We start from the raw sequence: 27373 nt of genomic DNA on the forward strand, positions 1-27373 counted from the left end.
TCATATGTGCATTTGTCTGAGTACTGCCTGCTCATGAATCAATAATAATTTTGCCTAAAATGTTGAATGTGAGGAGTTCTTTACCTGTAGTGGTAGTGGGTGGCTCAGTTGTAGTAGTTATTTCTGACGGGGTAATGCTGCCAACATCTGCAATGAAACATTTTTACTATCAACATAATGTCTATATGCTGACTTTTTGTTTTTCATTTAGTAGATGGAATTTTCTGTCAGATAAGTAATGGCTATAACACCATATATTGTAGAAGTTTCTGACACACCATAAAAACATCAATAAATGTTGGACATTGTTAGATCATAAAACATATTATTAATAGGAAAGGACAGTAACAAACAGCAGATATGGTCACCCACGGCCCTGCAGTCAGAGGTTAAAACAAAAAGGGAGAAAATAAAGACAATGACTGAACATCATGTAAAACAATAAAGTATACACACCTGCACAGTAAGCTAAATGACAGGTAATTGGACGGACGAACTCATAAACGTAGTAATTTCCAGGACAAGCTTTCACTTGAATGGGGTAGGAATTAAAACCGCAGCAGTCACCGTACCAGCTCCCACAGACCTGCCGACTGACCACTCCATCTTCCAGTCGAGGATGAGGACCATTCAGCCAGAGAGGGGCATGAGTTCCACACATGTTCTCATTAACACATGACTCTGGCATTCGGACGTTATTGCCCTGATGCAGCAGACGATACCAGCCGTTCCAGCTGATGTATTGGTCACAGTGTACACCCCACCAGTAATTGGGGCTGTCTGTGGCTCTCCAGGGCTCATCCAGTATGCTGTAGTTATCACAGGGGTCAGTGCTTGGGTTACTGATGGAAAAACTGTGTTTTGCATGTGAGGTACCTGTTTTTATTTTTTTTTAAATAATTCGATTTGTGGTGGTTGCTAGGTTTGTTGCTATGGCATTTCAAGGGTTGGTAAGATGTTCCAGTTGGTTGCTATCATTGGCAGTTTTTTCATTAGGGTGATCGAGCAACGCAAAGGCGAAAAAAGAAGTGTGAGTGTGAGTGTTAAACTAGTTGTTTCTGTTTTGGACAGACAGTTCTGCCTCTGAATATCTTAGACAAATCAGCGGCAACTTGTGTTCCCTGCTATAACGCCTTTTTTTGGTTGATTCTTGAAGGCTACAAAACGAGAAAGAGACCACTGTTGGTGAGATAATGACAGACAGTCACCCTCACTCTGGAGCTCCATGCAATATCTCACTGTCTGAGAAAGAGGTTTTGCATGGAGGAGCTTGTTAATGATCTCACAGGAGCTGGATAACCAGTCATCAAGCAACGATTGGTAACACACTTCACTGTAATGGACTGAGACACTACAGTGCCTTAAGAAAGCTCATGTACAGTAAACACCCAAATGATTCAGAGAAGACTTGGGAAGATTTGTTCAATCTCGAATGAGAAGCGCCTGGGCTCTGAACACTGATGTTGGTCTTTAGACCAGTTCATGTTTTACTCACTGTAATATTCACAGTAACAGAAATTTCATTTAAGGGAGTCAACACATTTATATTTAGAACTGGAAGAAAGAGAACAGTAGTTTACCTGTAGTGGTAGGCAGTGGCTCAGTTGTTGTTGTTTGAGGTGTTTCTGTAGTGGTTTCACTTCCAACATCTGTAACGGAACATTTTAAAAGTTAAATCAACAGTACCTAACATAATCTTTCTGCAGGCCCTCTAGCGGTTATTTTATTTTGTATTTAAATTAGTTGTCAGTGCAGTAAACTGGAAGCACTGTGTTTTTTCAGTTACTGTAAATTGGGGCTTATTCAGAGAGCCTTTTAGATCTGTAATAGCTTATTACTGTTTTTACTCAGTCAAAGACATAATAATAAAAAAAACAGGAGTGATTTATGACTCATTATATCAATTTGTGTGTTTGGGGTTTCATAATAAGATTCTGACACTGAATAAACATATAAAAGAGAAAGTTATAAAATAATGACAGTGTTTGAATATCATATTAAACAGTAAGAATACACACCTGCACAGTAAGCTAAAGAACAGCCATTTGGACTGACGAACTCATAAACGTAGTAATCTCCAGGACAGGCTTTCACTTGAATGGGGTTGGAATTAAAAGCGCAGCATTGATCCATCAAAATTACAACACAGGCGCAGCAAATAGAAAAACACGCTGCAAATAGAAAAACGCGCTGCAAATACAACCACAACACAACAGAAGTGAGTCACAACACAACGGAATTTTCCCGGGGGACCTTAAAAGATGCTGTACCAGCTGTGTACAAAGGACAATAAGTGGCAAACAAGCTTCTGAAAAGTAAGTTATTACGCCTTGTTTGCCACTTATTGTCCTTTGTACACATAGTGAAGTCCGAGACATTACTGAAGACGCAGCTTAGCTGGTACAGCATCTTTTAAGGTCCACCGGGAAAATTCCGTTGTGTTGTGACTCACTTCCGTTGTGTTGTGGTTGTATTTGTAGCACGTTTTTCTATTTGCAGCGCGTTTTTCTATTTGCTGCGCCTGTGTTGTAATTTTGATGGATGTGTTTTGTGCTTTTGCAGCGCTTTTCAATTTGCACTGCGTTGGGCTTTCTCGGCCACCATAAAAAACTGATCTAAAGGGTTTGCATGTGAGGTACCTGTTTTTAGTTTTCTAAATACTTAGATTAATGATGGTTTCTAGGGTTGTTGCTATAGCATTTCATGGGGTTGGTAAGATGTTCCAGTTGGTTGCAATCAATGACATTTTCTTCATTAGGACGATCGAGCAAAGCCTCATTACAGGACGAAAAGAATGATGCACATTTAACTGAAAACACATTCAACCAGTTTTAAACTAGCTCTGACTGTTTTAGACAGCCCGTCCTGACACTGAATATCTTAGACCAATCAGCGGCAATTTGTGTTGTCAGTAACGCCTTTTTTGGCAGATTCTCGCTAGTCTAGAAAACGCCCCAGATCACTCTTATTCAGTCCAATTTAAATTGTGTTTTTTAGAATTTCAGTCTCAAAGAGTAAAGAGTAGTTTACCTGTAGTGATAGTGGGCGGCTCAGTCGTAGTAGTTTGTGGTATTTCTGAAAAGATGTCAACATAAAATGTTAAATCAACATCACATATTTTTGCAGGTCCTCTAGTGTTCATTGTTTTATTTAAATTTGCTCTCAGTAGAGTAATGGCTCTAACAGGATGTACATATTATCTGCATGTTGCTAAAACCAATATGTTGCTATGTTGGTTCCAAAAACACTTTATTATCTTCGATCATCATGTGTGAATGCACACAAAACACATTGAAGGGCACTTTTACAGGATTTTTGTGTAGGGTGAACTCTACCTTTCAAGTAATAGAAAATGTAATGGGTAAGCTCCCCAACATGATCACAGGCCAACACTCTACTAAATAAGCTACCTCAATCACATGTTAAAAGTCATAAGAGCAGAACCCAAGCCACAGCGGCTGTTTTGGAAATTCTGCTCATTATATATACTTGGGGTATTTAAATAGAATTTATTAAGGCTTAGCTAGATGAAATTTGCTTAAGCCTAGGTCTGGACTGTCATCTTTTATACTACCTATATAATACCATTTATTTGGGTTAGTAAAGCGCTTTTGTTTACTTAGAGTAAGCTTAGATTTCCAGATTTCCACCAAGGCTGGGTGCAGCAGCATTAGCATTAGCAGCTAACCGCTAGCTACTGTTAGACATAGTAAATGCCACAGGACAGCGCTGCACTGAGGAACCCTGTTCTGGTAAGCTAGGGAGAAATTACCTTGCAGTTTGTACTATGTAGATTGTTTTAACATGGTAAACACACAGGCCACAGTCTGATATAGTTGCCTCTAAATGGTGAAAGAGCTCATGCTAAGTGCAGCTAGCAGCTTATGCTAATGCTGCGTTAACAGTGCTAGCTGGGGTTAGCAGCCGGCTACAAATCGATAATACTCACCTGGTGACCTGGTTACAAGGTGAATGAGCTAGCGCTTAGCATGGTTGGCAGCTAACGCTAATATTGCTCCAACCTCAGTACTGGAGAACTAAACTAAAACTCCTGTATAACACTGCACTTTAGCGAAGCGGCTTTACTGTGCCTTACAATCCGACTGATAAAATTCATACATAAGGCACACCAGATTAAAATGCGCACTGATTATTTTGGGGAAAATGAAAGGATTTTAGGTGTGCTTTATACTGTGAAAAATACAGTACTCACTGCTGTGCCCTCAGTTCAGAGTGATTTGTGATATGTTTAGTGGTGATTCAGGTCACTGTTTTCAATTAATTCAATTAAGGTCTCAGAACATGTAAGACACGGTTTTAAACTGCACGTGGGAGGAATAAACAGACATGACTCACTCTTTGTGTTTGTGTTTGTTATTCTCACATTTAGTTTTGACCCTGAAGAGTTATTGAGAAAAAAATACTGAAAGCAAGACAGAGAGAAGCGTAACTGAGAAAAAAATACTGAAAGCGAGACAGAGAGAAGAGTTATTGGGAAAAAAATACTGAAAGCAAGACAGAGAGAAGAGTTATTGGGAAAAAAATACTGAAAGCAAGACAGAGAGAAGAGTTAATGAGAAAAACAATACTGAAAGTGTAACCTATGTAATTATTTGAGATAAAATAATAATTACAGAGGAGAATAGCAGTTGAAATCAGTTTATAAAATTATACAGTATATTACATTATAAGCTGAGACTGAGAAGTGTTAGGGCTGCATCCAAACAGAGGCATATTGCATCTTGAGTCTCGGATCTATGTTTTCCGGAATGCACCTCACCATGACAACACTCACATTATCACATGACTCTGCACAAGGCACTTCTAGGAAATCACCGGAATTCTAATAACCTGGAGTACTCTGTATAAAAGGCTGTTTAGAACGCTCACTCAGTGATGAGTATTGTTTTGGTTCGTCCTGCATTAAAAGTTTCTTCAGTGCTCTAATTGATTATAATTTTTTTTACCATTTCTTCTGTGTACCTCGACTCTTCTTTCTTGCTCTTCATTGCTGATTGCCTGTGTTTGAACCCTAGACTGTTTCTCGTGTTTGATATGTTACTCCCTGTTAGCTCCTGTTTACCGGTATTAACCCTGCCTATCCTGACTGCTCTTTTTATTATACATTTTTTACTCATATGTGCATTTGTCTGAGTACTGCCTGCTCATGAATCAATAATAATTTTGCCTAAAATGTTGAATGTAAGGAGTTCTTTACCTGTAGTGGTAGTGGGTGGCTCAGTTGTAGTAGTTATTTCTGACGGGGTAATGCTGCCAACATCTGCAATGAAACATTTTTACTATCAACATAATGTCTATATGCTGACTTTTTGTTTTTCATTTAGTAGATGGAATTTTCTGTCAGAGAAGTAATGGCTATAACACCATATATTTTCAGTTATCATGTTTTCACTGCTGTAAATGAAGGATATGGTTTTCCTTGTTGGATGCGCTGTGTTTTCTCAAACATGAATATTGGTCTGTAGAAGTTTCTGACACACCATAAAAACATCAATAAATGTTGGACATTGTTAGATCATAAAACATATTATTAATAGGAAAGGACAGTAACAAACAGCAGATATGGTCACCCACGGCCCTGCAGTCAGAGGTTAAAACAAAAAGGGAGAAAATAAAGACAATGACTGAACATCATGTAAAACAATAAAGTATACACACCTGCACAGTAAGCTAAATGACAGGTAATTGGACGGACGAACTCATAAACGTAGTAATTTCCAGGACAAGCTTTCACTTGAATGGGGTAGGAATTAAAACCGCAGCAGTCACCGTACCAGCTCCCACAGACCTGCCGACTGACCACTCCATCTTCCAGTCGAGGATGAGGACCATTCAGCCAGAGAGGGGCATGAGTTCCACACATGTTCTCATTAACACATGACTCTGGCATTCGGACGTTATTGCCCTGATGCAGCAGACGATACCAGCCGTTCCAGCTGATGTATTGTTCACAGTGTAAACCCCACCAGTAATTGGGGCTGTCTGTGGCTCTCCAGGGCTCATCCAGTATGCTGTAGTTATCACAGGGGTCAGTGCTTGGGTTACTGATGGAAAAACTGTGTTTTGCATGTGAGGTACCTGTTTTTATTTTTTTTTAAATAATTCGATTTGTGGTGGTTGCTAGGTTTGTTGCTATGGCATTTCAAGGGTTGGTAAGATGTTCCAGTTGGTTGCTATCATTGGCAGTTTTTTCATTAGGGTGATCGAGCAACGCAAAGGCGAAAAAAGAAGTGTGAGTGTGAGTGTTAAACTAGTTGTTTCTGTTTTGGACAGACAGTTCTGCCTCTGAATATCTTAGACAAATCAGCGGCAACTTGTGTTCCCTGCTATAACGCCTTTTTTTGGTTGATTCTTGAAGGCTACAAAACGAGAAAGAGACCACTGTTGGTGAGATAATGACAGACAGTCACCCTCACTCTGGAGCTCCATGCAATATCTCACTGTCTGAGAAAGAGGTTTTGCATGGAGGAGCTTGTTAATGATCTCACAGGAGCTGGATAACCAGTCATCAAGCAACGATTGGTAACACACTTCACTGTAATGGACTGAGACACTACAGTGCCTTAAGAAAGCTCATGTACAGTAAACACCCAAATGATTCAGAGAAGACTTGGGAAGATTTGTTCAATCTCGAATGAGAAGCGCCTGGGCTCTGAACACTGATGTTGGTCTTTAGACCAGTTCATGTTTTACTCACTGTAATATTCACAGTAACAGAAATTTCATTTAAGGGAGTCAACACATTTATATTTAGAACTGGAAGAAAGAGAACAGTAGTTTACCTGTAGTGGTAGGCAGTGGCTCAGTTGTTGTTGTTTGAGGTGTTTCTGTAGTGGTTTCACTTCCAACATCTGTAACGGAACATTTTAAAAGTTAAATCAACAGTACCTAACATAATCTTTCTGCAGGCCCTCTAGCGGTTATTTTATTTTGTATTTAAATTAGTTGTCAGTGCAGTAAACTGGAAGCACTGTGTTTTTTCAGTTACTGTAAATTGGGGCTTATTCAGAGAGCCTTTTAGATCTGTAATAGCTTATTACTGTTTTTACTCAGTCAAAGACATAATAATAAAAAAAACAGGAGTGATTTATGACTCATTATATCAATTTGTGTGTTTGGGGTTTCATAATAAGATTCTGACACTGAATAAACATATAAAAGAGAAAGTTATAAAATAATGACAGTGTTTGAATATCATATTAAACAGTAAGAATACACACCTGCACAGTAAGCTAAAGAACAGCCATTTGGACTGACGAACTCATAAACGTAGTAATCTCCAGGACAGGCTTTCACTTGAATGGGGTTGGAATTAAAAGCGCAGCATTGATCCATCAAAATTACAACACAGGCGCAGCAAATAGAAAAACACGCTGCAAATAGAAAAACGCGCTGCAAATACAACCACAACACAACAGAAGTGAGTCACAACACAACGGAATTTTCCCGGGGGACCTTAAAAGATGCTGTACCAGCTGTGTACAAAGGACAATAAGTGGCAAACAAGCTTCTGAAAAGTAAGTTATTACGCCTTGTTTGCCACTTATTGTCCTTTGTACACATAGTGAAGTCCGAGACATTACTGAAGACGCAGCTTAGCTGGTACAGCATCTTTTAAGGTCCACCGGGAAAATTCCGTTGTGTTGTGACTCACTTCCGTTGTGTTGTGGTTGTATTTGTAGCACGTTTTTCTATTTGCAGCGCGTTTTTCTATTTGCTGCGCCTGTGTTGTAATTTTGATGGATGTGTTTTGTGCTTTTGCAGCGCTTTTCAATTTGCACTGCGTTGGGCTTTCTCGGCCACCATAAAAAACTGATCTAAAGGGTTTGCATGTGAGGTACCTGTTTTTAGTTTTCTAAATACTTAGATTAATGATGGTTTCTAGGGTTGTTGCTATAGCATTTCATGGGGTTGGTAAGATGTTCCAGTTGGTTGCAATCAATGACATTTTCTTCATTAGGACGATCGAGCAAAGCCTCATTACAGGACGAAAAGAATGATGCACATTTAACTGAAAACACATTCAACCAGTTTTAAACTAGCTCTGACTGTTTTAGACAGCCCGTCCTGACACTGAATATCTTAGACCAATCAGCGGCAATTTGTGTTGTCAGTAACGCCTTTTTTGGCAGATTCTCGCTAGTCTAGAAAACGCCCCAGATCACTCTTATTCAGTCCAATTTAAATTGTGTTTTTTAGAATTTCAGTCTCAAAGAGTAAAGAGTAGTTTACCTGTAGTGATAGTGGGCGGCTCAGTCGTAGTAGTTTGTGGTATTTCTGAAAAGATGTCAACATAAAATGTTAAATCAACATCACATATTTTTGCAGGTCCTCTAGTGTTCATTGTTTTATTTAAATTTGCTCTCAGTAGAGTAATGGCTCTAACAGGATGTACATATTATCTGCATGTTGCTAAAACCAATATGTTGCTATGTTGGTTCCAAAAACACTTTATTATCTTCGATCATCATGTGTGAATGCACACAAAACACATTGAAGGGCACTTTTACAGGATTTTTGTGTAGGGTGAACTCTACCTTTCAAGTAATAGAAAATGTAATGGGTAAGCTCCCCAACATGATCACAGGCCAACACTCTACTAAATAAGCTACCTCAATCACATGTTAAAAGTCATAAGAGCAGAACCCAAGCCACAGCGGCTGTTTTGGAAATTCTGCTCATTATATATACTTGGGGTATTTAAATAGAATTTATTAAGGCTTAGCTAGATGAAATTTGCTTAAGCCTAGGTCTGGACTGTCATCTTTTATACTACCTATATAATACCATTTATTTGGGTTAGTAAAGCGCTTTTGTTTACTTAGAGTAAGCTTAGATTTCCAGATTTCCACCAAGGCTGGGTGCAGCAGCATTAGCATTAGCAGCTAACCGCTAGCTACTGTTAGACATAGTAAATGCCACAGGACAGCGCTGCACTGAGGAACCCTGTTCTGGTAAGCTAGGGAGAAATTACCTTGCAGTTTGTACTATGTAGATTGTTTTAACATGGTAAACACACAGGCCACAGTCTGATATAGTTGCCTCTAAATGGTGAAAGAGCTCATGCTAAGTGCAGCTAGCAGCTTATGCTAATGCTGCGTTAACAGTGCTAGCTGGGGTTAGCAGCCGGCTACAAATCGATAATACTCACCTGGTGACCTGGTTACAAGGTGAATGAGCTAGCGCTTAGCATGGTTGGCAGCTAACGCTAATATTGCTCCAACCTCAGTACTGGAGAACTAAACTAAAACTCCTGTATAACACTGCACTTTAGCGAAGCGGCTTTACTGTGCCTTACAATCCGACTGATAAAATTCATACATAAGGCACACCAGATTAAAATGCGCACTGATTATTTTGGGGAAAATGAAAGGATTTTAGGTGTGCTTTATACTGTGAAAAATACAGTACTCACTGCTGTGCCCTCAGTTCAGAGTGATTTGTGATATGTTTAGTGGTGATTCAGGTCACTGTTTTCAATTAATTCAATTAAGGTCTCAGAACATGTAAGACACGGTTTTAAACTGCACGTGGGAGGAATAAACAGACATGACTCACTCTTTGTGTTTGTGTTTGTTATTCTCACATTTAGTTTTGACCCTGAAGAGTTATTGAGAAAAAAATACTGAAAGCAAGACAGAGAGAAGCGTAACTGAGAAAAAAATACTGAAAGCGAGACAGAGAGAAGAGTTATTGGGAAAAAAATACTGAAAGCAAGACAGAGAGAAGAGTTATTGGGAAAAAAATACTGAAAGCAAGACAGAGAGAAGAGTTAATGAGAAAAACAATACTGAAAGTGTAACCTATGTAATTATTTGAGATAAAATAATAATTACAGAGGAGAATAGCAGTTGAAATCAGCAATATGTAAAATCAAATACAAAGGGAATGCCTAGAGAGCAACCCTTTAATCTGAAAACATCGCAGTTGTTAGATGCTGTTTAACTGGGTGCCTGCCCCTTTAAGGCAGAGAAAAAACGACTGTTAATCAGATTCTGCTGAGATGCTGCAGTTTGCCTGCATCTCACTTATCAAATGAGACTCACTAACTATTTAGAAGCTTATTGTGATTTTGTTGTGGTCTTTCCACCTTAGATGAAGCTGTAGACTACTTTCCTGTATTTTTTTGACACTCAGTGGGTGACACACTGCAGTGAGGACAACTTGGAGTTTTTATACTAATTTTTGGAAGTAATGCACTTTTGTCTTCTAAATATAGGCTAGTGAGCTATTTTTTCCTTTAAATATGAGCAAGCAAATTATTTCCATCTTCTGAGACAAGCAATGGAGTACAAGAGAGGAAAAATACCCTGTATCTGAGCTAGCAAATCCTGACTGGTTTTTTGAAGACTCTTTTCAACTGGAGAACCAGCCCTGTGCACACTTTCTGGAGGGAGACCTGCTTCTTCCAAATTGGCTCATCATGTCCATGGACACTTATCCTTAATAGGTGGTAGGACTTGAGTGCACTCAGTAGGTACAAGGACAAGGGACAAACAAACAAGAAGCGGAACAGGACAATTTTCGTTTTCGATCCATTCTTTTATTTTTTTATTGGAGATCTCCCCATTATTTTATATTATTATTTTTTTTTTCCTGGTACCAGCTTTTCATTGTATAAGGTAAATTACTGTAAATGTATACATTTTGGAACTTGGTGGTTATAAATTAGTTTTGTTTAATGTAGACGATAAAGCATTTCAATGTGAATCTATTTTAAGAAAAAAACGAAAACCAAGACTCAGTATACTTTAAATACAAACCATTTTTGTACCAGTTATTCAATTCTGTAATTTTCTTGTTGATGGGGTGCAATTTATTAAAGTAACATGTCTATTTTGCGAGCCTAGCTTAGGTAAATATAAGTAGTACTTGGAGAAATTTAACAGATTCACAAAAATAATTGAGTTGAAAGAATATAATTCCCTTGTTTAGAAAGGGTGGCGAGCCAGAACTTTAGACCTAACTCCTTTTCTAAGACTAGAATCCCCTTCATCTAGGTTACAAAAGCAAGACAGAGAGAAGCGTAACTAAGGAAAAAAATACTGAAAGCGAGACAGAGAGAAGAGTAACTGAGAAAAAACTACTAAAGCGAGACCAAGAGAAGCATAACTGATAAAAAAAATACTGAAAGCAAGACAGAGAGAAGAGTAACTGAGAAAAAAACACTGAAAGCGAGACCAAGAGAAGCATAGCTGATAAATAAAATACTGAAAGCAAGACAGAGATAAGAGTTACTGAGAAAAAAATACTGAAAGCGAGACAGAGATAAGAGTTACTGAGAAAAAAATACTGAAAGCGAGACCAGTGCCTTTGTATACCTTCTGTTACATAGACAAATTCATGCCACAATAGTATTCCTACTATTCAGAAGGTGGTCATAATATTCTTATATAACTGTTCATTATTAAGTGCATTTTTCTTTTTTCAATGTGGGGTTGTATATATTTTAAAGCTCTCATTCCATCATTTTTTAATTCATTTTAAAATGTCTAGTTGTGGTCTCTAGTATGAATGAATGCCATGTGAGCTGTTTTTTGTACTTTAACAAAAAACAAATAACACAGCAACAAACTTGCCATGTTGCTCCTAGTGCTGTTAGCTTCTGTTTGACGAGACATGCCTGGCTGTGTGGTTTCAGCTTTGTCTGTGGACGGTCGCAAGCCAAGGTGGGCGAGGCTATACTAATTCACGGGTTGACGTAGACACAATGCTTTTCCTGATCAACTTGTTTTTCTGAATATTTTTCTTTTGCTATCTACTGCAGACAGTGGAGGTTGAGGAACAGTTTCATGTGCAGCATCATAAACAACTCCTATAGTAAAAGACCTATAGTATTTCACAAAGAACAAGAAAAAGCGTTTTCATGGTTACTTTGATTAATTCGAATTACAGTTCTAAACAGTTCTAAATATTTTCTAAACAAAGCAACAAGCCAAATTGGATGCAGCCGACATTCCGTAGAGGACTGAGCTTGTACTGAAAAAATGTGAAAATGTCACTTCAGTGGTATGGAACTGGTACACTTTTGAGAAGTCACAACAAAACAATTAAATATGTAGACTGTGACAAAAGTCGGTTGCCACAACAAATCTGTTCCAGCACTTCTGACTCAAACACCCGATGGGATAAAGCATACACACTGCTTAAATAAATAAAGGGAAAACTAAAATAACACATCCTAGTTCTTAATGAATAAAATATTCCAGTTAAAATCTTTATTTATTACATAGTGGAATGCGTTGACATAACATAAAAAATGATCAATGTAAATCAAAAGTATTATCCCATGAATGTCTGGATTTGGAATCATACTCAAAATCAAAGTGGAAAATCAAATGACAGGCTGATCCAACTTCAGTGGAAATTTCTCAATTTCTTCAAAATGAGGCTCAGTAGTGTGTGTGTGGCCTCCACCTCTGGCGAGCACATGGAGGTCTATGTGGCCCTCCAAATAAATGCTTCCCCACACCATTACTGACCCACTGCCAAACCGGTCATGCTGGAGGATGTTGCAGCAGCAGAATGTCTGTTGTGCTCAATGTGAACCTGCTTTCATCCATTAAGAACACTGGGCGCCAATGGCGAATTTGCCAATCTTGGTGTTTTCTGGCAAATTCCAATCACCCTGCACAGTGTTGGGCTGTGAGCACAAGCCCCACTTGTGGACGTTGGGCCCTCATACCACCCTTATGGAGTCATTTTGCCTCCACGTATGTGTGACAACAAATTCTGGTTCTTTCTTGGAATCCAAGAGGAGTTTGCTCACGAGAAGCTGGCTCCTTTGCCCAGTTACGCAGTTATCGGTACTTTTTACTCCATACATTTTTAAAAATGCCTCGTAACTCATATTTCATTCCAGCAACATAAAAAACAAACAGATAAATCGTGCCATCCAGAAAGCTTGTGGTTGGATAACAAGAATAAACATAAACCATTCAGATCCTCTATTGGTTTGTACTTGATCCATCCAACCTGCACGCCACTTCAAACTCCAGGAAGAACAAAACAGATGTTTATGGAAGAGACTTAAGGGAAGTGGAGCGAGTGCGCTCCGAACCGGACCCAGTGAGAAAGTTAGTAGCAATGAAGACCCCATTAGTTGTGTTTTTCATACATCCATATTTGGACATGTTATACATCATTCAAACCAAAAAAATGAACAAGTGGTCCCGCTCCCGCAATTTGATAAATAGTTAAGAAAATTATAATAATCACGCTATGATTCCCATGCAAGCAACAAAAAACCCTCAAGAAAAATCTCTCGTCGGAGGTCTTCAGTTTCTTTACTTTAGTTATTGCGATCAAAGGAACGTAAATACAATCAGTTCCAGTCATGAAGAAAGGAAATTAACCTTTTACTGATGCAGGAGGACTGTCTCTGTGTTATCAAATATACTGTACAGTATTATATGCAGGTTAACAATATAAAAAATGTTTTTAATGGAATTAGGGACAGTTCTATAAATGGCTCACATGAGACCTGCAACACTAGATTAAATTATAATTGCTGGCCTAAATAAAAAATAATACAATGTTTTTAAGATGTTTATTTGAGTGTGGAATTTATATTGCAATTTTGATAAATTCCAATATTTTAAATGTGTTTTAGATGTGACCAAATGTAATTGTAAGATGTAGGACCAATTATATCTTTATATTACACAAAAAAACTATGATCCTTTTTTATAGAACTAATTTGTAAGCCTAATATAAATTAATGGGAGGGTAAAACAGGTGTTGTTGAAAGTAATTTCTTTAAATCAGTTATAAAGAAAATATTACTGCTCAGCACCATGCGCTCTCCCGGCTGGACACGTCTCGCTGCGGTGGTGCTGAAGGCTAGGCTGTGAGTAGCTACGCCTCCACGGCAAAATCTGCACACTGTATAATAACTGTAACACTAGAGCACCAGAGCAAGTTATAAATGTAAATAACTGATAATAATCCCAGCAGCCCTGTAACAGATCATCTTAACAGAGCTTCTTAAACTGGCCACCCAGTTAGCCTTCTTTTCCTATGTACCGTATTTTTCGGACTATAAGGCGCACCGTATTATAAGGCGCACGATGAGTGAACGGTCTATTTTTAGTGTTAGTCCATACACAAGGCGCACTGGATTATAAGGCGCACTAAATGAAACTTAGCCGCAACGCTCCGACAGACCATAATATTATGTTGAAGCACAGCAAGTACGTATTACTCCGCGACGCTCCTGACAACGGTAGCCGCAACGCTCCGACAGACCATAATATTATGTTGAAGCACAGCAAGTATGTATTACTCCGCGACGCTCCTGACAACGGTAGCCGCAACGCTCCGACAGACCATAATATTATGTTGAAGCACAGCAAGTACGTATTACTCCGCGACGCTCCTGACAACGGTAGCCGCAACGCTCCGACAGACCATAATATTATGTTGAAGCACAGCAAGTACCGCATTACTCCGCGAGGCTTCTGACTATAATAGCGTGTTGTGCCGAATTCGGTGAATAAAACGGTTTTAAAACAGAGATAAAGATTGGATAAGTTTAATTTCTGGATGGAGTGATTTCCAGCGCTGTTTGGATATAACTGTGGATTACAGGAGACTGGATTGATGGATTCTCTTTAGTCTGGACGCGTTTTGAAGGTAGGACCTGTGGCTGAGCGCGGGTGTGTGTTCGGGGGGTGGCGGCAGTGACCGGAGGTTACCCCAGGACAAAAGGAGAGCCTTTTATTACTGGAAACATGCGCTCTGACGCAGCTCTAATTCATGAAACATACATCCTACAGTAAAAGCACAGTTCTGGAATCCGGAGAGCCAGACGGTTCGAATGGTGTATGACATGACCGCATTCGATGAAATATGGACGAACGATAAACGCAAATATGAGAGTTATGAATTATTAAAATCATAACCAAGGCATATTTCGCCCTAAATTTTTCTTTTCTGAAAGGATATTCCGCTAAATAGCTCAAAAGCAGAGATTCTAAGCTTTAAAATGGTATATTGGATGTCTATATTGAACCTGTAACTGTTCATAACTATTCAGAAACACAGCCAGTTATGAAATATTAAATATTTCTGGCCCGCCGGTGGGCCAGCGCGTGTTAAGAGGTTAACTTTACTTAGAAGTGGGCGCTAAAAAGAAACAGTTTGTGCTATTACCCCAGAACGGGTGGAAAGGAAAGTTTACCGGCACCTTGTTCTGGCCACGGAGCTACAGTGGAAACTAGCTACCCTGAGCCACAGCAGAGAGGCAGTACAGCAGTCAAAGGTAACCGCGCGCTAGCCCAAGAGGGGGATCTTTTTCTGGCGTGGGTGAGGAATTCTGCACAACAGAGCGCCGTGTACCACATAAAATCGAGGTCAGTAAACACAAGCAAAATCCATACACAAGGCGCACTGCATTATAAGGCGCAATGACGATTTTTGGGAAAAAATAAGTATTTTAAGTGCGCCTTATAGCCCGAAAAATACGGTAATATTATAACGACTTTTATGCGCATTAAAACAAGAAGCTCGGAGGGAAAGGAGCATTTTTCTCTCTTGAACCGTTACAGGGTTGCTGTGATGATAATCAGTTACCTATTGTTATAACCTGTTGATTGTTAATGCTCTAGTGTTACAGTTAGATAACACAGTGTGCAGATTTTGCCATAGTTGTGGTTTCTCCACGGCGCCTCCCGAGCGTACACGGTCCTTCGTGCAGCTTATTGACAAACAATATACACAAATACAATCAATTCCATTCATAAATAAAGGACACAAACATTTTACTAATGCATGATGACTGTGTGCTATGTAAACCATATCAAGTCAGAGTTATCATGTGTTTTTGTATGTGTGCTATATAAACCATATCAAGTCAGAGTTATGATGTGTTTTTGTACGTGTGCTATATAAACCATATCAAGTCAGAGTTATGATGTGTTTTTGTACGTGTGCTATATAAACCATATCAAGTCAAAGTTATGATGTGTTTTAACAAAGATTATTGTGTTTATTAATTTATTAATTTAACATTAATAACAGTCAGTCAGCCTCCAAGTAAATACACCCCTTCATAAATCTGGTTACATCATTATTACATTCATGATACTTTTTATCATGTGTAGAAACAGAATATGTTATACATGAAATGCAATTTTCTGTTTCCACCACAATTTTTGACGTACAAATTATAGTTGTATGAACAGGATAACTGTTTTTAGTGTAATATTATGACATTAATGTACATCAAATTGATCCAAATTATTATTCGAACTGCCCATTCACGAAACATCTTAAAAAAATTTATTAATAGTATTTTAGACCAGCTATTTTGATTTTATATAGTGTTATAGATTTTAAGCAGCTCTTATACTGTCACGCATAAATTATTTTTATATTATCTTTATTTCCTAATTTTTACAGTGTAGTTGGACCTAATTCTTATAGGTGTATATTTATAAAATTACACTTCTTTACTTTAATATTTTTGTTATGTATTTATTAATAAGAAATTAATAAATACAATTCCACATTGCATCATAACTTTGACTTGATATGGTTTATAAAGCACACATACAGTCATCCTGCATCAGTAAAATGTTTGTGTCCTTTATTCACGTCTGGAATTGATTTGTATTTGTGTATATTGTTGGTCAATAAGCTGCACCAAGTTATTACAGTTATTATCTAACAGTAACACTAGAGCATTAATAATCAGCAGGTTATAAATATAGATAACTGATTATCATCACAGCACGAATTAAAGAAATCGTTCGCTTGAATTAAAGAAATCATTCCCTCGAATTAAAGAAATCGTTCCCTCGAATTAAAGAAATCGTGAGCACAAATTAAAGAAATCGTTCACTCAAATTAAAGAAATCGTTCCCTGGAATTAAAGAAATCGTTCACTCAAATTAAAGAAATCGTTCCCTTGAATTAAAGAAATCGTTCCCTCGAATTAAAGAAATCGTGAGCACAAATTAAAGAAATCGTTCACTCAAATTTAAGAAATCGTTCACTCAAGTTAAAGAAATCGTTCACTCGAATTAAAGAAATCGTGAGCACAAATTAAAGAAATCGTTCACTTGAATTAAAGAAATCGTTCACTCGAATTAAATAAATCGTTCACTTGAATTAAAGAAATCGTTCACTCGAATTAAAGAAATCGTTGCCTTGAATTAAAGAAATCGTTCCCTCGAATGAAAGAAATCGTTCGCTTGAATTAAAGAAATTGTGAGCACAAATTAAAGAAATCGTTGCCTCGAATGAAAGAAATCGTGAGCACGAATTAAAGAAATTGTTCACTCAAATTAAAGAAATCGTGCGCACAAATTAAAGAAATTGTTCACTCGAATTAAAGAAATTGTTCACTCGAATTAAAGAAATTGTTCACTCGAATTAAAGAAATCGTTCACTCAAATTAAAGAAATCGTGAGCACGAATTAAAGAAATTGATTAAAGTAGATTTGAACTTGGTTATCTTTGCATGTTTAACATGTTCTCCTAATAATGATCACTGTGGATAAAACGCGTTCAGTCCTACGAGTTATTTAGTTCTTCAATACCCGTCTTGCTTTCTTTATATAACTGAAGTAGCACTGTCTAACAAGAGTCTTTGTTTGGCTTTCTATATAGCTGTGTTTTAAGTGAAATATAATATAAAGCATTATTTACACACAAAAATAACGGACAGCGAGAGTAACCTCTAGCGCCCACATGTTTACCAGACACGCGTGCACGCGAAGGAGAGTCTGATTCTACTGGGGAGTCATAATTTGGCACACCTGTTATTTAAATTATGATTTAAATACATTTCATTAAATGATATATAACGCTTTTCATCGAAGTTGTCCACTCAGCTCAGAGCGCCACTTTAAAATGCGTGATTAATGCTGATATCCAGTTGCTCCAAATACTTTGTCGTCCTGAGGAGCCCTGGATTAAGTTTTAAATTTGTTTGGGTGAGTAAAGCAGGTGTGAAGCTCGTTAGCCCGTAAACAAAACATATATTATATTAGCCGCAAAAAAGCATGTGAAAAAGTATTTATAAAAAACATTTATATAGTTCTAAAATGAAGGCATATCGCGGTGTTGAGCCACCATATAAAACCGCCGGGGATTTTTTTTTACCAGGACAGCCCTATTGGAAACATTAAACAATCTGCTTAAGTGTTAAAATAAAAATGAGAAATAGCAGTTAAAGCAAAGAAAAAGTAAAAAATTAAAAAAAATAACTGTAAAACTAGAAAAATACGGTTCATTGTCACCTATATGACCATAACTTTTTAACAGTAAAGAAAACAAAATTATCATAGAAATGCTATGCCACTTGTTCTTGAAAATGTTTTATGGTTTGGTCTGAACAAATACTGCCTTAAAGGTCCAAATTATTATGTGGAATAATAGTTAATTAAAAACAATTTAATTTATGATTTGTTGTACTTTTTTAAATTCAAATAATTAAAAGTAACTATGTAACTTTTATTAAAAGTACATTTTTAATTAAGGTTTTTTATTTACTTTTACTCAAGTATATTTTTAGTAAAGTAAAGATACTTTTACTTAATTACAACTTTTCTGTACTTTTTCCAAATCTGGTAAATACTTTTGACACCCTTGTTCTTATCCCATACAGAATTCTGCAGCTTCCTTTGTGTTTTCTGTCCTTATTTCACAGCTAGCACGAATAACCCTCTATCTGCGGGTGCAACTCCACTATCCCCGCGGCAGCGTGAATAACCCCCTACCCGCGGCATCAAGACGAGGTGGGCAAGGCCAATGATTTACAAAGGAAAATCATGAAAATTATCAGGTGTGCCCAAACTTTATAATGTCACATGTAAATTATAATCATGGTACACACATCTGATATTTATATGAAGAATATCATCATTGTCTATTTTTTTATTGTTAAATGTATTCATAATACATAAATATCTTATTATTTTATGATATATGGTTAAAATAACTACTTTAAAATAGCTTTATAATGTGGTACACATATTACAATTTGGAAATAGTTGAGCATAAATTATAACACAGCATATATTATTTAGCTGCTGTAGTAAAAAGTAACGGTTTTCTTTCTTTTATAAAGGTAAATAGAAGTGAGCAATGTTATGCACTTACCGATAGTGGTGGTGGTGGCCACAGTGGTGGGCTCTATATGATCTGGTATGTTTGGAGCAGTTACTGGGGAAAGGAGGTCTATATCTGAAATGAGGTGATTAATATTATTCAATATTATTACAAATACATTCATAATCAAAAAAGAAACATGGAATATCATGCGATCATACACACCTGCACAGTAAGCTGATGCACAGATGGCTGGACTGACAAACTCATACACATAGTAATTTCCAGGACAGGCTTTCACTTGAATGGGGAAGGATTTAAAATAGCAGCAGTCACCGTACCAGCTCCCACAGACCTGCCGACTGACCACTCCATCTTCCAGTCGAGGATGAGAACCATTTAGCCAGAGAGCGATATCAGTGCCACACATGCCCCGATTAACACATGACTCTGGCATCCGGATGTTATTGCCATCATAGAGAAGACGATACCAGCCATCCCAGCCAAAGGAACTGTCACACAACCACCAGTTGTTTGTTTGGTTTGTAGCTCTCCAGAGTTCATCCAGTTCATTGTAGTTGTAGCAGGGGTCAATACTCGGTTTGGTAAAAACAACTGTTATGGAGATCATAGTAAAGTTAATTTAAAAACATGCTAGTTTGGTATGTTCTGAGCTCAAAACAGTGATTTCCAATTATTTTAATATTGCAATAAAATTTGCTGCATTTATGAGGTTCCCTTATCCAGAGTACGTAATTCTTCTTAATTACAGTTGCAAGAAAAATGTGAACCCTTTGGTATTTCTTGGATTTCTTCATAAATTGGTCATTAAATGTGTTCTTATCTTTATCTAAATCACAACAATAGACAAACACAGTCTGCTTAAATTAATACCAATGTTTGCATGGTTTTATTGAACACAACTTGTTAGCATTCACAGCGAGGGGGGGGGGGTGGTAGAGTATGTGAACCTTTGGATTTAATAACCCTCCTTAAAGCAATAACCTCAACCAAACATTTCCTGTAGATCTGGGGTGGGTTTCCTGAAAGGTTCATAACGCTAAGAACTTTGTTAACTTAAGATTGATCGTTAATTAAAGAGTGTTTCCCAAACCCGTGCTTAACTAAAGTACTATGTAAACTCGTTCACAGATTAACGAGTAACCTGACCCTGTCGTTATTCTTAACGTTCTACTTAAAGAGCATTTTGCTTGCAGTTCACCAACTTAAACACCAGGGAACGCCAATTTTGAGGGAAACAAAAATATTATTTCCTTGGTTGAATCAATTATATTATATTATATTGTATTGTATTGTATTGTATTGTATTATGTTATATTATATTATATTATATTAAATTATATTGTATTGTATTGTACCGAGAAATCGCTTGAAAAACGCTAGGTATAAGGTACAATTATCTGTTAGAAAAGTCATTAGCCTAGGGGTTCACACACACTTCAACCTACCCCAACTAATACCATATTTTTGCATGGTATTAGTTTAAGCTGACTGTGTTTGTCCATTGTTGTGACTTAGATAAAGGTCAGAACACATTTAATGACCAATTTATGCAGGAATTCCAAAGGGTTCACATACTTTTTTCTTGCAGCTGTATCCTTAACTAAAACTAACCCTAACTTTCCTGAACAGACCAGAATTCAGAGACACCTCTAAACAGCAAATACAAAACATTGTTAAATACAAGTTCAGATTTCCAGATACAGAAAGTGTGCAATAATTCTTTAAACAAAATTACGCAGGTGCAGGAAAGTTACATCAACATTTTAAAATAACAGCTTGTAAATGCTTCCTGTAGCTTCTTATTATCAGGAACATAACCATAAGTGCCTGAACTTTTTAATACCACTGTATAATCATATAAATATTAAGTGAAGTATTATCTGATGATGTATCATAACATTGTTTAACCCTCTAAACCCTAGCATACTGGCATATACACTTGCATGAAAAAGTATTTGCAGATTTACAGATTTTTTTTTGTTCTTGCATTGTGTCGTACTTAATTTTTTCAAATGATCAAATAATCTTTAATATTAGACAAATATAACATGAGTAAATATAAAAAGCACTTTTAAAATGACACTTTAATTTATTATAGGAATCAACTATCCAAACCAATCTAGCTCTTTGTGAAAAAGTGTTTGTCCCCCCCATAGATTAACTGTGATTTATCAAACTTTTGGGAAAGCTGAGTTAAAGTTTTAATAACCACAACCAGGCCTGATTACTACCAGACCTGTAGAATCAAGAAATAACTTAAAAGGAGCCTGATAAAATTAATCAGTTAAAAGATCTCAAAAAGCAACACATTATGCCACAATCAGAGGAAATTCAAAAACAGATGAGAAAACAAAGTCACTGTTCATCTAACAGTCTGGAAAAGGTTACAAAGTCATTTCTAAGGCTTTGGGACGCCAGAGAACCACAGCGAGAGATATTATTCGTAAAAGGGCATGGACAACTCATCCAGGAGGTCACAAAAGAACCCAGAACAACATTTAAAGAACTGCAGGTCTCACTTGCATCAGTTAAGGTCAGCGTTAATGATTTAATAATAAGAAAGATACTGGTTGAAAATTTAATCTATGGGAGAGTTCTAAAACAAAAAACACTGCTGACCTAAAACTACACAACGACCCATCTTACCTTTGCCAAAAACATCTTGATGATCCCCAGGACTTTGGATAAATATTCATTGGACTGACGTGACAATAGTGGAAGATGTGTGTCCTGCTACATCTGCTGTAAAGCTAATACATCATTTTATAAAAAGAACACCATACTAAACGTAAAAATATGGTGGTGCTAGTTGGATGGTTTGGGGCTGCTTCACAATTAATTCTGCTGTTTACCAGAAAATCCTGAATGAGAATGTCCAGCCACCTGTTTGTGACCTCAAGCGTACTTTGGTTCTGTAGCAGGACAATGATCCAAAGCACACAAATAAGTAAACATCTAAAAACCTTTGGCTTTAAAAACCTTTAACCGTTTTGGAGTGGCCTAGTCAAGAGTCCGATTGAGATGCTGTGTCCCGATCTTAAAAAGGCAGTTCATGCTCGAAAATCCTCCAATGTGTCTGAATTAAAACAATTCTGTAAAGATGAGTGGGCCAAAATTCCTCCACAGAGATGTAAAAAACTTTTTGCCAGTTATCCGTTAAGCTTGATTGCAGTTGTGGCAGCCAAAGGTGACACAATCAAGTTATTACGTTTAGGGGGCAAAAACACAGGGTTAGACTGGTTTGGATATTTTTTTTTCCTTCAATAAATAAAATTATTACTTAAAAAGTACTTTTTATATGAACTCCTGTCTTGTCTGATATTAAAGTTTGTTTGATAAACTGAACAAAAGAAATATGTAGGGGGAAAATAAATTTTCACACACCACTGTAGATAATGATGATAATAGCAAAGAAATAATTAATCAATATCTCTCTTTATAAAAAAAAGTGGTAAAAAGTTATGGTAAAAAGTTACTAAGTCTTACTGAAATGTTTATGTTGTACTTTAATCCTAATGATTGGTGAGCCATAATTAATGCTTTAAAGACGCTTTGATTTGCATTAGGTTTTGAACATTTATTTGAACATCAGGAACAAAGAGGCTGGTCCATTGTTTGCCTTGTTGACACGTGTCATGTTTTTGAAGCTGAAGTGTCTCCTTCATTGAACGCTTGAATAATTAAACGTTATTTAAATGAAACGCCAATAGGGTAATCAAAATCTGATGACATTACATGGCATAAGTATAATAGCTTTATTACCTGTGCAGTATGTTGGCCTTGGCAATGACACATCTGGTTTGACAAGTTTGTAGACGTAGTAATCTCCTGGACAGGCTTTCACTTGGATTGGGTGGGATGATCTGTAATTATTACACTCAACATTTCCATCCCTTATCGATCCATAAATTTCTCGGGTGACGATGCCGTCTTCTGGCCGTGGATGAGATCCTCCAAGCCAGAGTGCACTGTACCCTCCACATCTCGTGTAGCTCACACATCCCTCAAGAATCTGAGCATTTTCTCCTTGAAAAAACAACCGATACCAGCCGTTCCATTCAAAAAGTGTGTCATCATAAACATTGTTTAAATACCCGTTCCAGTAATCCCAGCTGGAGACATTTCTCCAATCATCTTCAAGAGCAGTGTAGGTGTTGCAGGGGTCAAAGCTGTAGTCTGTTGGTCTTGTTGCTGAGAAACAGTTGGACAAAAATAATAATAACAATAAAGAGTTAAACACACAAAAAACATCTAGGGTGAAGTTCCAGAAAACAATTTTAACAAATATCAAACTCCCTGATGAAGAACATGAGAAGATTTTAGAAAAGCTTTGAAAACTGAAACCTAACAAATTACTTTAAAGTATGTCTTTGTTGACTCTTTGTAATGGGTTGGAGTGCTACAGATAGGTTGCCCTCCAGCCCAGAGAGTTGTTGAACCCAGTTGCAGAACAGTAGATCTCAAAGCAAGTAAACCCAAGAAAAAAAGGGAAATAATAATAATAATAATAATATATAGAATTGTTAATTTATATATTATTAGGATATATAATATTATATATTAATATTATATGTTTATATAATATATATATATGTAGGTTGGGGCTAGTGGGATCCATGCGCAGCATGTTGTGTGACACGACAAAACCCAAAAATGAGATGGTCTGCGCATGGAACTCGGACTTCTCAAGCTTGACGTAGAGGTGGTTCTCCAGAAGCAGCTGGAGAACCCGTCGCACATGGGTAACGTGCTCGTCTACGGGGCGACTGTAGATAAGAATGTCCTCCAGGTAGACGAACACGTACCGGTCCATAGCCTCCTGAAGAACCTCGTTTATGTACCCCTGGAAGACGGTGGGTGCGTTCATCAACCCAAACGGCATTACCAGGTACTCATAGTGCCCGGACGGGGTGATGAACGCCGTCTTCCACTCGTCACCCGCTCTTATCCTGACAAGGTTATAAGCACTGCGCAGGTCCAGTTTGGTGAAAATGGTGGCCTACTGCAGTGCTTCAAAGGCGGATGACATTAGGGGCAAGGGGTAGCGGTTCTTGATTGTTATTTTGTTGAGGCCCCTGTAGTCGATACAGGGCCTCAGCCCACTGTCTTTTTTGGCCACGAAGAAAAAGCTGGCACCGGCCGGGGAGGTGGATGGCCGAATAAATCCCAAGGCAAGGGCCTCCTGAATATTCCTCCATTGCCCGGCGTTCGGGGCCCGATAGGGAGAACAACCTTCCCCTGGGGGGACTAGCCCCAGGGAGGAGGTCGATGGCCATATCGCAGGAACGGTGGGGAGGAAGTATTTGGGCCTTCTCCTTACTGAACACCTCCCGGAGGTCCTGGTATTCAGAGGGTACCCAAGAGAGATCAGGACCTGCGGGATCGAGGTTCATGCCTTTAGTGGCCTGAAGGCAGGAGGCCCGGCAGGCTGGGCCCCACGCCAGAACCGAGCGAGTCAGCCAGTTGACGCGGGGGGGAATGCGCTAATCAGAGCACTGGAGTTCCACCTGCTTTCAGCCTAGAGCGTACGAAATTCGATGGCATACTCAGACACCGACCCTGATGTAGGTTAAGGAGGCGGGTCCCTGCCTCCTCTCCTCGGACTGGAAGATCGAATGTCCGCGAAAGGGCGGTGGCAAACAGCGCAGCAGTGGAGCAAACTCCTGGCTGGTGTTCCCAGGCTGGGGTAGCCCATGCTAACGCCCTTCCAGAGAGGAGGGAGACAATGTATGCCACTTTGGCACGCTCTGATTGAAAGCGGGAAGGGAGAAGCTCGAAAGCGAGTGAGCATTGTAGGAGAAATCCCCTACAGCCTCCTGGTTCACCCCTGTAGCGCATAGGGGAAGGTAGTGGGGGTTCGACCCGGTGCGCTGTGGGTGGCTCAGCCACAACATGCTCCCCCTGGAGACTTCGGGGGGCTGGCTGTGTGGGGTGTGGCAGATTGTGTGCCAAAATATTAGCCAGCCCCTGCAGCTGGTCTAGAATCTGCTGCAGGGTCTGTTCATGCCTCCCAATAGCTGCCCCCTGGTTCCCCAGGGTGGCCTTTACCTGCTCGAGACCTAACTGCTCTGCTGGATCCATGTTGGGGCTGGATCTTTCTGTAATGGGTTGGAGTGCTACAGATAGGTTGCCCTCCAGCCCAGAGAGTTATTGAACCCAGTTGCAGAACAGTAGATCTCAAAGCAGGTAAACCCAAGAAAAAAAGGGAAATAATAATAATAATAATATATAGAATTGTTAATATATATATTATTAGGATATATAATATTATATAATAATATTATATGTTTATATATATATATATATATATATATATATATATATATATATATATATATATATATATATATATATTATTATTAAACCCCGCTCCACGCGGGGATCGAACCCAGGCTGTCGTGGCCGCAGCCCAATGCTCTAACCGCTGAACCAGCGAGTGGATTGGGACGCGGCTGCTGTATTCGCCCTTATAAGGCATCGCCGAAAGGGGCGGAGCAACGAAAATGGGCGGAGGAGGAAAACAAGTGGAAAACAAACCTCACACCGAGCGTGAGTGAGAATGAGGGGGAGAAAACGTAAACAAGGATCGCCGAGGAAGTGCGGCTTCCTCTTATAAAACGAGGTGAAGGAGTAACTGAACAAAAGAGCTTCCAAAGAAAACAAAACTGAACTGAGGTGCTTATAGATTTAAACGCTGCTCCACCAGAGAGGGGAGGAACAGCGTGGGAGAGGGAAGGTAAACAAATCGCGTGCCTCGCGGTGAGAAACACACACAGACACACACACACACACAGAGACTCGAAAGGGGCGGCAGAAAAGAGCACACCGCTCTGCTCCACCAGACTAGAGAGGGGGAGATGGTGGCTGTGGAGCTCACTGCTCTACACAGCTACACCAAACTCGAAAGGAAAAAGGGATAGAGATAAAGAGCCGGGGCTCACTCGGAAAACCGGCATAGATTCGCTCTCACGAGCTTCAAAGATCCAGCGCCGAGTGGCTAGTTGCTTATAAGCTGTTGAAAGCAGGTGTTGATAATTAGCCAATTAACCCTTGGCACTGGCCTGGCGCGCCCTCCGATGCCCTGGAGGACGCCTCGATCGGGCACCAGCCCTTACACTCTTACCATAAAATAGTGAATAAGTCATTATACAACAATCAATAAACATTGATTTTACTTGGTCAAATGCATAATTTGTCTCTATATGAAAATGCTTTTTAATAATTTACAGACAATTCTAGTCACAGGTGCTGCCAGTCACAATAATTACTGTGAGTGTTAATGCCTTTTGTAAAGTGTTTTTGTACATGCGACACTGTGAGTTGAGGAATGTTAAATACCCAAACAACTTCAGAAATTAAATGTTCCATCTACCTGGCACCCACTATCAGTATTACTATCTCACTCCAACTCCCATAATTCATAAGGCCTTGCCATGCAGATATTGACAGGTGTTCCTAACATATTGCGTTTGCATTTGGGAAATGCTCTTTGTGACAAACAGAACTAAATAGTAAAGTATGCAGCTTTAGTGTGGGCCAGTTCACATTAAAAATGAACCAGTTTAGGTCATACTCATTTTATTTAAATAGTTTATGTTCATAGTTAATAAAATAACAAAGGTCAAAGACACAAATTTAAATGAATAAATAGTTTACGTTCATTTGGGTTTTCCTGCTCAATAGGCAGCTAATTCTTTCTACTAGTTCATCACCAGTCCAAATAACTACTGTACTACCAAAAAAATGTATCATATACAACACTGATATAAGGGTGTATACCAATGTTGAGAATTTTTTAACACTTACCCAATGCAATATATTATTATGACAATGACAAAGTATATTTTATTTGACAATTAGGAGTTTAGAATGTTTGATAAATTGTATACTGAAACTTTTCCTACCATAGAATAATATCAAATGTTTCAGCACTGCCAACATATTTTTGAAGATTTTAAACTCCAGTTATAAAGCTTTTAAATGTGGCTGTTATGCCAGCATTAGCTCACCAACCACTCAGCTCATAGTAGCAGAGATGCAGCGTCTTTACTGCCTAAAATCTGCTTACTGTAGAAAAAACAGATAACAGGTAAGTTTCCTTTGCTTTCTTAGCAAAATACATCATTCTCCTTTATGTCCTGACCAAGTGAATAGTAACTATTTTTGTTGTATTTGTGTTTTTAGCTGCTTTAGTTCAATTTCTCCACTACTTTTTCCGTTTGGTGTAGAAACTGATCCAGAAATCTCCAGAAACTGGCCCTGGCATGGCTGT

At 38.4% G+C, this 27373-nt stretch overlaps 1 protein-coding gene across 1 annotated transcript in view; it reads right to left on the reverse strand.

Annotated features, from left to right (window-relative positions):
• The window catches only part of LOC103029580 (alpha-tectorin-like), a 172082-nt gene that overhangs the window by 104761 nt on the left and 39948 nt on the right, over positions 1 to 27373 (reverse strand). The window contains exons 11-19 of the mRNA XM_049476096.1: positions 22864 to 23292; positions 19303 to 19692; positions 19129 to 19212; positions 8254 to 8298; positions 6804 to 6872; positions 5219 to 5281; positions 3031 to 3075; positions 1581 to 1649; positions 85 to 147 (exon numbers count right to left, since the gene is read on the reverse strand). Coding sequence (XP_049332053.1) covers positions 85 to 147; positions 1581 to 1649; positions 3031 to 3075; positions 5219 to 5281; positions 6804 to 6872; positions 8254 to 8298; positions 19129 to 19212; positions 19303 to 19692; positions 22864 to 23292 — 1257 coding nt within the window. The remainder of the gene's footprint in view (positions 1 to 84; positions 148 to 1580; positions 1650 to 3030; positions 3076 to 5218; positions 5282 to 6803; positions 6873 to 8253; positions 8299 to 19128; positions 19213 to 19302; positions 19693 to 22863; positions 23293 to 27373) is intronic.

The sequence above is a fragment of the Astyanax mexicanus genome, chromosome 3 (assembly GCF_023375975.1).
Source record: "Astyanax mexicanus isolate ESR-SI-001 chromosome 3, AstMex3_surface, whole genome shotgun sequence".
NCBI classification, from domain to species: Eukaryota; Metazoa; Chordata; class Actinopteri; order Characiformes; family Acestrorhamphidae; genus Astyanax; species Astyanax mexicanus.